This window comes from Schistocerca americana, chromosome 10 (genome assembly GCF_021461395.2).
Source record: "Schistocerca americana isolate TAMUIC-IGC-003095 chromosome 10, iqSchAmer2.1, whole genome shotgun sequence".
Taxonomy (NCBI): domain Eukaryota; kingdom Metazoa; phylum Arthropoda; class Insecta; order Orthoptera; family Acrididae; genus Schistocerca; species Schistocerca americana.
The window spans coordinates 192,453,145-192,465,408 of record NC_060128.1 but is presented as its reverse complement, the minus strand read 5'-3'; the positions used below and the strand labels follow the sequence as shown (position 1 = coordinate 192,465,408).

General features: G+C 39.5%; 1 protein-coding gene across 1 annotated transcript in view; it reads right to left on the bottom strand.

Annotated features, from left to right (window-relative positions):
• Positions 1-12,264, bottom strand: part of LOC124552544 (protein unc-45 homolog B) — a 100,887-nt gene that overhangs the window by 16,431 nt on the left and 72,192 nt on the right. The window contains exons 11-13 of the mRNA XM_047126861.1: positions 8,111-8,383; positions 6,696-6,890; positions 853-1,023 (exon numbers count right to left, since the gene is read on the bottom strand). Of these exons, the coding sequence (XP_046982817.1) occupies positions 853-1,023; positions 6,696-6,890; positions 8,111-8,383 (639 nt within the window). The remainder of the gene's footprint in view (positions 1-852; positions 1,024-6,695; positions 6,891-8,110; positions 8,384-12,264) is intronic.

The window sequence follows — 12,264 nt, the reverse complement described above, 5'->3', positions numbered from 1 at the left end:
AGGAATAAGTTTCTTAGAATGTACTGTTTAGAGAACAGCATTGAATGGCAGTGAGACGTGGGCTATGGGAAAACTGGAACAGAAGAGAATTAAAGCATTTCAGGTGTGATGTTACAGGAGCAGCTCAGCCAATGGCCACTGACCGCAAGAAGGTGGGATCTGCACTGTCGAGAGGCCCGTTGTGTTATACTACAATTATTACATAAAAAGAGAAAGTCTGAAGAATTATAAATGAGCAGATTTGTCTTCAACCTGACTGTCGATGCACATAGTACATTAACATTAGATTGTATCAGCAGTAGTAAAAAAGGTTTACCATATGTATCACACACTTAATAAAAGTTAATGCAAGAAGATTTATAGGACCAAATATTAGAGAATTCTGCCCCCCCCCACCCCCCCCCAAGAGCATTAAATAATTTGGATCCGAGAATGTCAACATATTTAGAATTCACCCAAATGGGTAATACTAAACACATTTAACACATGTTTTTCAGAGATACAGCCTGACTTCAAATATATCACCACTGAACTGTACTTAACTATGATGTAGAAGGCAAGGAACTCTAGTAAAAGTGAAAATAATTGATCTGAAGGAACTATCCTGTTTCCTACACTGACTCATGCCTGCATATGAAAATAATTAATAACAAAGAGGAGAGCAATACTACTACAATTTATTTTAAATCATTACTACGAAAAAGTTTTTCAGTTATATGGAGTTCTCTTCGTTTCTTACAAAGTCCAATGTAGAAGAACTAATCAGCCAAAAGGAATAACAGCTGCCAAATGTGTACTGAAACTTTATTTGAAGATATACACCTATATTTTTGCACTTTTTGGATCACAAACCTTCTCGCAGACTTTCTTGCTGGCAAAGGTGAGCATTGCTAGGGCACCCCCGGCTGCTTCTGCTGTCTCTTCGTCTTCCTCCCCGCACAGCAGCGTCATGAACTTGACACGATCATTTTCACCCTCAAACATTTTTACCACGTCGGGTGATGACACCATGTTTGTCATTACCTGTAAAAGTAAAATATCTTACAAACACGATCAGTACAAAGACAGATGGAAACAAAGATTCAAATGCATTTTGCTACTCCACAAAACAGAGAGAGAGAACGGCAGAAGGAGAGAGGGAGATGGAAGAGGGGAGAGAAAGGAGGAGGAGAATGACAGGAGAGAGAAGGGGTAGGGTAAGGAGGGATTTACCACACTGGAGCATAATGGGTCAGCTATCCAGTTAATACCCGGATCCTGAGGAAATTTGCTACAATTTACAATTTTTAAATAAATTTTTCTAATCCACTTACTTCTTAACGCAGTATATCAGGTTAACATTCCATTTCCTTCCTCTTTATGAATATGTATACGTTTAGCACAAATAAATTTTACATGGATTTTCAGATATTACTTTACTGTTTTTCAGCATTTTTATTTTTCCCTGAAGTGTAAAAAATTTTCATAAGTCATAGGGAATGGTAGGCCATCGATTTAAAATCACTTGTCAGCAGGAAATATTAAATGCTTCATTTATAGATAAAGTGTTTTATTGTGAAATTTTTTTCTCGTTTTTACAAATTTGAGAACATGCAGGTATGGAATCTTTCAAAACACTCGCGAACACAAAGGCCTGTGTTACATGGCCTACAGTAGTATCTGGTCTCTTTTCTCAATACTTTTCCTGCAGCTTTCCCTTGTTCCCAACAGACCTTGCATCTTCTAGCTGGGTTTGTTTTCTTTCTGTTGGTGGCAGTTTCTCAGGAAAATGACGTGCTGTGAGTGTGTTCACACTTGCAACTCCATAAACTGAATGTGTGTCTTTATTTAGTTCCGCTCCACCTTTTTGAACCAATTGCTTTGCTAATTTACAGATAAAATCTGCTAATCCACACTTTTTTGATATTGTGAATAATGTAGTGGCACCACTATTTAGGTTAGGGAAAGTTAGTTTTGTGCAATATTCTGAGTGCACAAGTTACAGCCAGGCACGGGCGTGTTGACAGTAAGTTACGATGACCAGCGATTGCGAAATAGAATTGAGGCCACAGGGTTGTCGAACCGCTGAAAAGCGTAAATGCAGCAGTTTGCATGGTGCAAGCTACAGGCAGAAAGGGATTAGTACAACGTCTGGCTTTACTACCTCAACACATCCACTCCTGGATTTTACACTGACGTGTGAAGCAGTCATCTTATGCTGTGTTGACAACATGCGTACATCATGTTTGTCTTTCCATTTCAAGCAGAAAAGGTGTCCTTTGTGACGAAATGTCAGTTCTCCTTTCTTTAGTTTTTGATACAAGGGCTATTAAGAAAGTAGGGAACGTTTCCGTCTGACGCCACTAGACGCGTGCCGATTGCGTGTATTTTGGTATGTGCGTGCTTGGCAGCTCAGTTGGCATCCATCCATGACAGCTGGAATGTCTCTACACGTCTGGTTTTTCCGATATTCAAATGTGAAATGTGTGCTGCAATCGAAAATCCCACCAGTTATGAGGTGCGCTCTGTGATACTGTTTTTGCTGACAAAAAACCTAAAAACTATAGAAATTTATCGTGAACTGTGCGAAGTGTACAGGAACAATGTAATGAGTGAATGTTCTGTCCGGAAATGGTGCATTTGGTTTAAAAATGGTCGAACCAATGTTCATGATGAAGAGACGAGTGGACGCCCGAGCAATGTGACTGACGATCTTGTCGCTAAAGTTGATGGAACGATTTGTGAAAACCATCACTTCACAATAACGGAGCTTTCGCTTTCTTTTCTACAAGTTTTATGGACTTTGTTGCTTGAAATTGTCACTCAAAAGCTAGGCTACCACAAATTTTGTGCACGATGGGTGCCCAAAATGCTTACATTACAGAGCGCCATAAAGAACAGCAAATGGGGGCACTGTTGACATTTCTGGAGGCATAATGTAAACATGGCGATTCATTACTGGATCTAATCATAACCATTTACAAGACTTGGGTTAAACACGTCAATTGCAAGACAAAATTACAGTCCATGGAGTGGGGCCACACAAGGTCTCCCCCAAAAACCAAGAAAATGTTTGCAAACCTTGTCAGCAAAGAAGTTGATAACAACAAAGTTTTGGGATAGGCAAGGTGTGCTTCTTATTGATTTTCTCGAACTTGGAGCAACCATAAATTCTGCCCAGTACTGTCAAACTTTGCACAGCCTTAGAAGAGCAGTTCAAAACATATGCTGAAGAAAGCTGACATCCAAAATTTTGTTTTTGCACGACAATGCCCAACCTCACACGGCAAAACACACTAAAGAACTCCTTAATTCATTCAAATGGGAAATTTTTCCTCATCTGCCCTACAGCCCCGATCTTGCACCAAATGACTTCCACTTGTTTCCCAAGATGAAGAACTAGATTGCAACACAGTGCTTTGATGATGACATGGCACTCCAGGCGGGTGTGACTCGCCAGTTGAAGTCTCAGGCGGCAGAATTTTACGACGATGGTCTTTCAAAGCTTGTCCACCGCTATGATAAGTGCCTCATTGTGTTTGCTGACTATGTGGAAAAGCAGTATGTCAGTCGCTCTTTCAGATGTATATAATAAAATGTATTTCTTGTTCTTAGTTTGTTTTTAACACCTAAACGTTCTCTACTTTCTGAATAGCCCTCGTATATTGGGGCTCTAGGCAAACCTATCCTGTTCTTCATCACAGTTTCAACTCCCAATATATTGCTTTCCCATAGTTCTTCAAAGACTGCAGGACTCGAATAAAATCTGTTCATGTATACCACAACTCCTTCCCCCAAGTAAGAGGAACATAGCCTCAGCAACAGGGATTTGACAGAATTGTCAACATTTCCTTTTCCTCCAGTATAAACTTCAGCATTGCACATGTAACCTGTTTGAGCATCACTTACAACATACAGTTTTATCCCATATTTCTCTGGGTTGTCTTTCATACAAATACAGAATCCAATTCTTCCTTGAAAAATATATTGCTTCATCCACAGTCAGATTTCATGATGGATAAAAGACTTTTTTGCATCTTGTTTTATGCAGAGGGTCATTGCCTGGGCCTTACTGAGGTATCCACAGTGCATTATTGTTCACAATCCTGAATCTGGCAAAAAATCTGTCCCATGACATTAGCTGAAAACCAAACGATGAAGCAAGCACAGCGTCTTCAGACCAATAATCCCTAATTTTAGGTCTCTTTACAAAACACATATGCAAAATGATTGCAAACAATTGATATACTTCATATGTCCTCACTACTCCCCATTTCTTCCATACAGATTTTAGTCTGATTATGTTCTGATAGCGAAGTTCTTAATTAGTATCAGTAGTGTATATATTTTTCTCTGACTTTACTTTAGAAGCATGCAATGATCAAAAAATTGCAACAAACTATCTAGTTCTATAGATAATGTATCAACAGGAACCTGATTTCCACTTGTTTCTTCAAACAGAGGTAATTCAGGAAGTGCATCAAAATGACACCATTCATTATGAAGGGCACACTGTTGAACTGAAAGACAAACCTGGCCAATAGAAACTTATGCATTAGCTTCTTCGTACTCACTACCATTATTTCTATCAGCAGCACAGGTTTCTCGTCTTCTGAAAAATCACTGATGTCGTCCGAAAGATCATCATGTTCTGAACCATTGTTCAAGAGTTCTTCAATCTCTAAGTTTGACAAGCAATATCTGTTAGCGACATTCACTATTTATATGTTTTTACACACGGGAAGGATGCACACAATAGCACAACACGGCAGCTGACATAGAACAAAATAACCTTCAACAATATTCCAAGCGTGCACGCAGTTCACGTAACACTAGTACCATTCACAAGAGACTGGCATGCACTAGCCGTCAACAAAGCACTTACAACAAGCCAAATAATTTGTCTCACCACTTATAAATGTAAAATATGCATTTAAATCACAAATAAATAACTCGGGAGTGAAAAAGTATGACATACGTCTGTCAGATTTTATGGTTAAAACACAGTGCACATATCGAGTACGTCCATCAGTGCCAATGTCTTAAGGATTAAGATAAGGAGGGAAGGGAGGAAGGAAGTAGGGAAAGGAAAGGGGAGGGGAGAAGAAGAGAGAGAAAGAGAGAGAAAGAGAGAGAGAGAGAGAGAGAGAGAGAGAGAAATGATGGGAATATGTGTAAGGAAAGGAGGAGGAGGAGGAGAGAGAGAGAGAGAGAGAGAGAGAGAGAGAGGAACAGAACGGTAGAATATAAGAGGAAAAGAGAAAGGGTAGAAGGTAAGAGAAAAGAGAGGGCATTGAGGGAGGATTGCTAGAAAGGGTCGCAAGAGAGAATAGCTAGAGTGGGTGGGTAGGGAGAGTTATAATTTTGTTCAAAGAATTCATATCACAGATTACATAACACAGAAGATCGCTGAAGACAAGATAAATGTTTATTTTCTATGTTACTGTACATTAATTTTTGTGTGACAAATATAGCCAGGGAGGACTATTATGCAGATGGTCCAATAAGTCTATTAAGTTTCCACAAGAGTTGGAATATTTTTGTTACTTCTTCACGGGTGGTAAGCTAGATTATTTCAAGGATCATATAAAAAATTTCAACAACGTACAGTTCACTGCTGACAGACACCTGAATTGGTCAGTGTGTCAACTGAGATTGAAAATGGAGAAAATCGAATTTCACACTGTTTTTAAACAATTTCATTTGATGGGTTGGACTGCCGCATAAATCAAAACAGAACTGCATGATGTTCATAGAGACTCTGCACCACAATTGAAAACCATTTAGTTTTGGATTAATGAATTTAAACGTGGCCAGATAAGCACAGAAGATAAAGCACGCTCTGACCATCCAAATTGAGGTCACCACAAAGGAAACCATTGACAAAATCCATGATATGGTAATGCAAGACCACCAAATAAAAATTTGTGAGATTGCTGAGACTGTAGGTATATCAATAGAGCAAGTGCACAATATCCCTCACAGAGAATTAGTTACGAAGGAGCTATGTGCGAAATGGTTGCCACGATTCTTCACAGTCGACCAACAGCTCATCCAGGACAACATTTCAACACAATGTCTAGTGATGTTTAATTGCAATCCGCAAGATTTTTGGGCTGATTTGTGACTGTTGATGAAATCTGGATCCACCATTACATACCAGAGTCAAAACGACAGTCAAAATGATGGACAAAGGCTGGTCACAGTGCAATGACGAAGGGAAAGATAATTTTGTCAGCTGGGAAGGCCCATGTTAATATGTAAAAAAGTACTCTTTCATCAGGATAATGCACAATCCCACATATCAGCGATAACAATGGTGAAAGTGCCGCACCCTACGCACCAGACATAGCCGCCAAGGGACTTTTTCCTGTTCCCTAACTTGAAACTTTGGCTTGCTGGCAAGAAACTTTGATAAATGAGGGAGTGATATTTGCACTCAATGACTATTTTGCAGAGTTTGACAGAACCTATTTTTCCAATGGGATGGAAAAGCTGGAGGATTGCTAGACCAAGTGTATATTTCTCAAAGGAGACTATGTCGAGAAGTGAGATGAGTTGTTTACAAAAAAAGAAAACATTTTTTCTTGTGTTTTTACCGGGCTTATCAAACAACTCTCACACTTGCATATTTAACACTGGAAGGAAACAAATAAACTGCTCAATCACGTAACACAATCTCAATTTTGCACCAGCCTCTGTTACGCCGCACGTACCTGCGTGGCGGCTCTCCTCAGCATCGTGTGGTCCTCGTACATGTAGTGCTCGATCTTCTGGATCCCACCCTCCTTCACAATGCGTGCCCTCACATTCTCCGCGACCTGCGCCAGGTTGCAGAGTGCGAGCAGGGCTTCGAAGTTCTCCAGAGCTGAGCACTCCATGTGCAGCAGCGATATGAGCGGCCTTATCACCTATGAAGGACAAATCGGATCAGAAAAATACAAAGGCTGAGGACACTGCAGTATTAGTGAATCCTGATCACGTTAGCAATTAACTGCCACTTGCGAGACCAATATCCGTTCCAAATATGCAGTATGTGAATAAACAAGGAACAGTTTTTTTATGTTTATGTTATTTGCAGTCAATTTTGAAGCCTTTTATGGCTTCAGTGTGAGACACTTAAGCACAGTTATTGAAATGTTGTACATATGCAAATACAACCTATTGTTCCAGCACAGATTACTAATGTGGTAAATATAACATATATAGTCAAACTTATCAATATGAGACAAATACAACTAATTATTATTGCATATAGAAGCAACATTATCAAAATAGTATACATTCACAATTATTGAAACATATCATTTACTGGTTGCACCCTTTGGGTAGTGCAGGTTACTATTGTGAATGTCGAAATGTGACTGAGTCGATAATACATTAGGAATCCTATGATCTTCATTCACATAAAATAAATTCATACAAATCCATGGTCATAAGAATTATTATTTCATGATTAAATAATTATATTCCATGTATTTAAAACAATTTTTAAATATTTTGCATAAAATTTTGTAAATTAATTTCTATTAATTCGGCTAATTATATAACAGCAATTACCTCTGACGAAGATGTTTTTTTTCTGTGTAGAGTATATCTGTTCTTCTCCGTTGTGTACAGATTTAGCAGGAAGTGGTTGCAGATGGAAGTTAAGGTGTTTTTGAGGCTACAGAAAGCAGACGTATTACTGGTTGTTTCTGTTCAAATTGTGCGGTCATAAAATGTGCAGTGTTGCAGAATACAAATGGCCACATCCACACTACCAATCGGATGACGGCTACGTTTCAGTGACTTCATTGAGAAACACTGCAACATCCTCTGTATAACCACGATATTTTACCTTACAGTTTTCGCATCTTTAGTAACCTGAAGAATGAGGTGTGGACATCGGTTTCAGTCATGCGAGAAAGTGGAAGAATGGATGCTACTGTGGATCTGTCAGTGGCCAACGGCATTCTATGAAACAGGAATTGATCACCCTGTCTCCCAGTGGGATAAATGTCTGCAACGTGTGTGGAACGATTCCACAGTCTTACTGTGGCGGGTATTCGGTTTTTATTTGACTGCCTCTTACACACAACGACCACAACCCTGCCTCCAGGTGGAACAGAAAGGTTTACACTTCACTCACCTCGAGCAAGCGCTGGCCGGGGAAGGCGACCTTGGGGTCTATGGAGATGCCGATGCGGGCGAGTGCCTGCGAGGCCTGCCGCTTGCCCCGCTCGGAGCCCTCGAGCGCCAGCGGCAGCAGCGCCTTGGCACCGCCCTGCTGCACCACAATGCCACGAAGCTCCGTCTCCCCACACAGTGCGTTCAGTACGCGCGCGATCAGCTCCCGCGCATTGTGGCTGTCCGTCTTCGCCAGAGCTACCAGGGCCGAAGTCACGCCCTCCTTTCCGAGGACCTGTGAAACAGGCAAGCGGTAACTGTGAATCTCGTCGACAGTGTATTTTGCCAGTGTGAGAAACAAACCACAGAGGTACTATTATAATAGTTAAAAAAAGGAACTGGTAGAATAAACATGTAACATATTGCAAATACAGTCCGAGCCCGAACAAAAGTTCATATATACTTTGATGAGCGGACCTTACATGTTGGCCCTCTTCGGTTTTATTCACACTTAAATGACTTGAAGCTGAATGCCCAGACATCACTATCCTAAAGCAGTATGATGCAATTCTCAAGAAGCTGGAAAAAAAAAGACAGCTTTGAAAATTAGAAGATTTCTTTGCACTGTTAAGAGTAAAACCATTTGCAAATTATTAACACAGGTGCCAGTAACTTAGTGCGCAATTTCTGAGTCTCGCAAGTGTAAGATTGTTTGTTCAAATCTTGCTAACATCAACTTGTTTTACATTAAAAAACAGAAATGTTAACTAACAAACATGCAATCATATTTTTAAATACAAATAACATCTTTTTATAATACTTTTTCATTTAGGAATAAGCAATTTTGCCTGTCTGTAACAAATTTTAATTTATTTCTATGGAAACAGTAATTAAAAATAAAAAGGTGTCATTTTTATTTAAAAACAGATTCAACATTTGTTAAATTAAGTTTCTAATTGTCAATGCACATGGGATTAAAAAAATACTGATATTCGCAAGATTCAAACCAGGGAGCTTACTATTAAGGATCTTTTACGCTATGTTCTAAGCTACCAGCAATTACCTAATAATTTATATGGTAACAAAAGTTCCTGCAGAATGGAAATAATTAAGGAGTAGAGGAGACGACTCAAAGGACAGGAGAAGAGGCACATAAAACATAATAAAAAAGTTGCTGGATTTCTGAGGAATCCATTAACGAGATAGAGAGACCACCTGCTTGCAAACCCCCCCCCCCCCCCCACCTTCTCCCCACACACAAATATCACATGTCTGACATGATCGAACAGCTTCCAAGTGATATGGATAGCACAGAAGACAGGCAAATCTGAATTTGAAGCTGTATGTTGTGTTTCACTAAACAAGATACCATTCATAGCCAGAACACCTACATTCAGTATTAAAGCCTAATAATAGTCATGCAGCATAATTATGTATGGGTTATTATGCCACATGACTACTATTAACGCTTGGACATTGAATGTAGTTGTTCTACGTTGTAATGGTATCTTGTTTAGAAAGGCAACACAAGGCTTCAAGGTGGATTCGAATTTGCCTGTCTTATGTGCTACCAATATCATGTGGACAACTGTTTGGTCATGTCCGAGCAGTGACATTACAGGGTTTACAGATTAGTTACGGTTTGTGATCCTATTTTGCAGTGTCTACAAACTTCACTTTTGTGGTGAGCTAAGAGCGTGTGGTTTATTATGGAGGGGAGGACACCCCATAAGAATTTGTATGTTGTACTGTTATTGGGTCTACAAGTTTACACTTGTCATTATTTAAGAACCATTCTCACACACATTACTCATATTGCACACAGATAGTGGAACTTCATAGACAGAGCTCATTTTGACTAACTAATGCTAACTACAGGGTGTATACTGATGGTAAGAGACTGTTTACATGTTCATATGGTTGATTAATGTACTCAAAATATACTTTTCAGTACTCTCACTGAGCAACAGTCTTGTTTTGTGGCCTCACAATTTCTGCTAGTACATACTCTCGAAGGTCGATTTATTTAATGACTGGCTGCAGTTATTACGAAACACAATTATTTTGTAGCTATACGTGATTTACTTTAATTAATGATAACGTGCTTAAATAATGTTAGGTATATATTGTGTTTATTAATGAAAGAATATTTGTTGACATTTTTTGTAACATTGTTTCATGTGTCTTGGATGACTAATGGTGTTATCACATTGATGCATATAGGGGCTGATGATATAGCACCAAAACTGATTACAATGAATAAATGATTTTTTAAAACACACACAGCTGAAGATGGTACCACCAATCCTAAAACAACTATTCTGTCAAAAGTAACGTAAACTGAATGACAGAAACAGCAAAAAAATGAGGCATCCAAATGAAATTATTCCTCATTGACGTAATTTCCAAGAAGTATACATTTGTAACTGCAATTTAGGTTTCAATTGCATATTTCAGTGCCATCCAAATATTTGGCAAGGAGCTGTGAGTAATATATTTGCACAAGAGGAGTGCATAATAAATGATATGGACCGATTATTGTTATTAATGAAACCTAAAGCCAACTGCTAAATGGCAAATACTGCCACATACGAACAATTTCTTAATACTAAGTCAAGTAGGAAAACTAGCCCTTCAAAATATCTCTTCTATGCTATCCAGTTCATGCAAGATCTGTCTGTGCCTCAAATGTGAAATATCAACCATTAACAATATCTTGACAGGCAGATGTGATTATGACGTTCACTGATGGGTCACAAACAATGGATTGACCGTGTGTGGCTAGCACCTTCTTTGGTCTTTTACAGTCATTATCCCTCCCTCAGAACAGTGGTTACCATGCAAGCTCTCCAATTTCTTACGTCATTTGGTCTGAAAAAGATGCCTGTCATATTTGGCCCATTAAGTGTACTATCGGCTCTTACCATAACGACAACAGAAGCCAACAACGTTCATTTCATGACTGTAATGCAGAAAGTAGTTGAGCCAGTGTGATATGGAGATTCAACCGAATTTCCTCTGGGTGGGATGTGCAGACAATTAATGGATACACGTAACATCACATACGTCTGGTAAGGGCAATGACAGTGGAAACATGAGCACAATTGCAGGTCGGTCATGTGAGCATCCATTGTGACAGGCTCTGCCTCAGTTTGCCATTACCTGGCCACCTCTAAAAGGGAAAACTTCACAGTTTACTTTGTCTTTAGTGCAAAAGATTGTGAACTTGGCGTCTTCACCATCCCTTGACCACCTGGAACTTTACTTGTGAAATACATCTTAACTGACCGACTAGTGATGAAAACTGATATTTCTACTCTGGAGTGATCTCTATTCACAGTAAAAATCTCATTTTTATGTTCCTGCACTTTATGTGCTCCCCCTTTTTATGTTCATTTTTGCTCGTCCCAACAGAAGCCCTATTCTCTCAGTACCACGTTTTCCTGTAATTAATGATTCTGTGTTTCAAAATTTCCCACATTTTAAGTTTTCTTTGACATTATCACAGCTTTTAACACTGACTTTTGCAAAAAGTGCATCATATTCCTGCTCGAAGTAAGCCTGGGAACAAAGCAGAAAACAGACTCTACGCAGAATTACTGAGCACTTGCCCACGAAAGGCAAAGGTCCCGAGTTCGAGTCCCGGCCTGGCACACAGTTTTAATCTGTCAGGAAGTTTCATATCAGTGCACACTCTGCTGCAGAGTGAAAATTTCATTCTGGAAACATCCCCAGTTCTGCAAGGTTCCCAGGAGAGCTTCTATAAAGTTTGGAAGGTAGGAGACGAGATACTGGTGAAAGTAAAGCTGTGAGGACCAGGCGTGAGTCGTGCTTGGGTAGCTCAGTTGGTAGAGCACTTGCCCACGAAAGGCAAAGGCCCGAGTTCGAGTCCCGGCCTGGCACACAGTTTTAATCTGTCAGGAAGTTTCATATCAGCGCACACTCCGTTGCAGAGTGAAAATCTCATTCTGGAGATTTTCATTGTTGGTGTGTTGGCCCACGGTCGCCTGTGTTATAGGTTTGCAGTGTTTGAAAGGGTGGGAAAGTACGCTGAGTCACTGCATTAATGATAATCACAATCTGACGATGCTGACATTAGTAGCATTCCTTCTGCTCACTGTGTTGTATTACAACAGCTTTAATTTGCTTTCAAAGTCATTTATACAAATAAGCAGT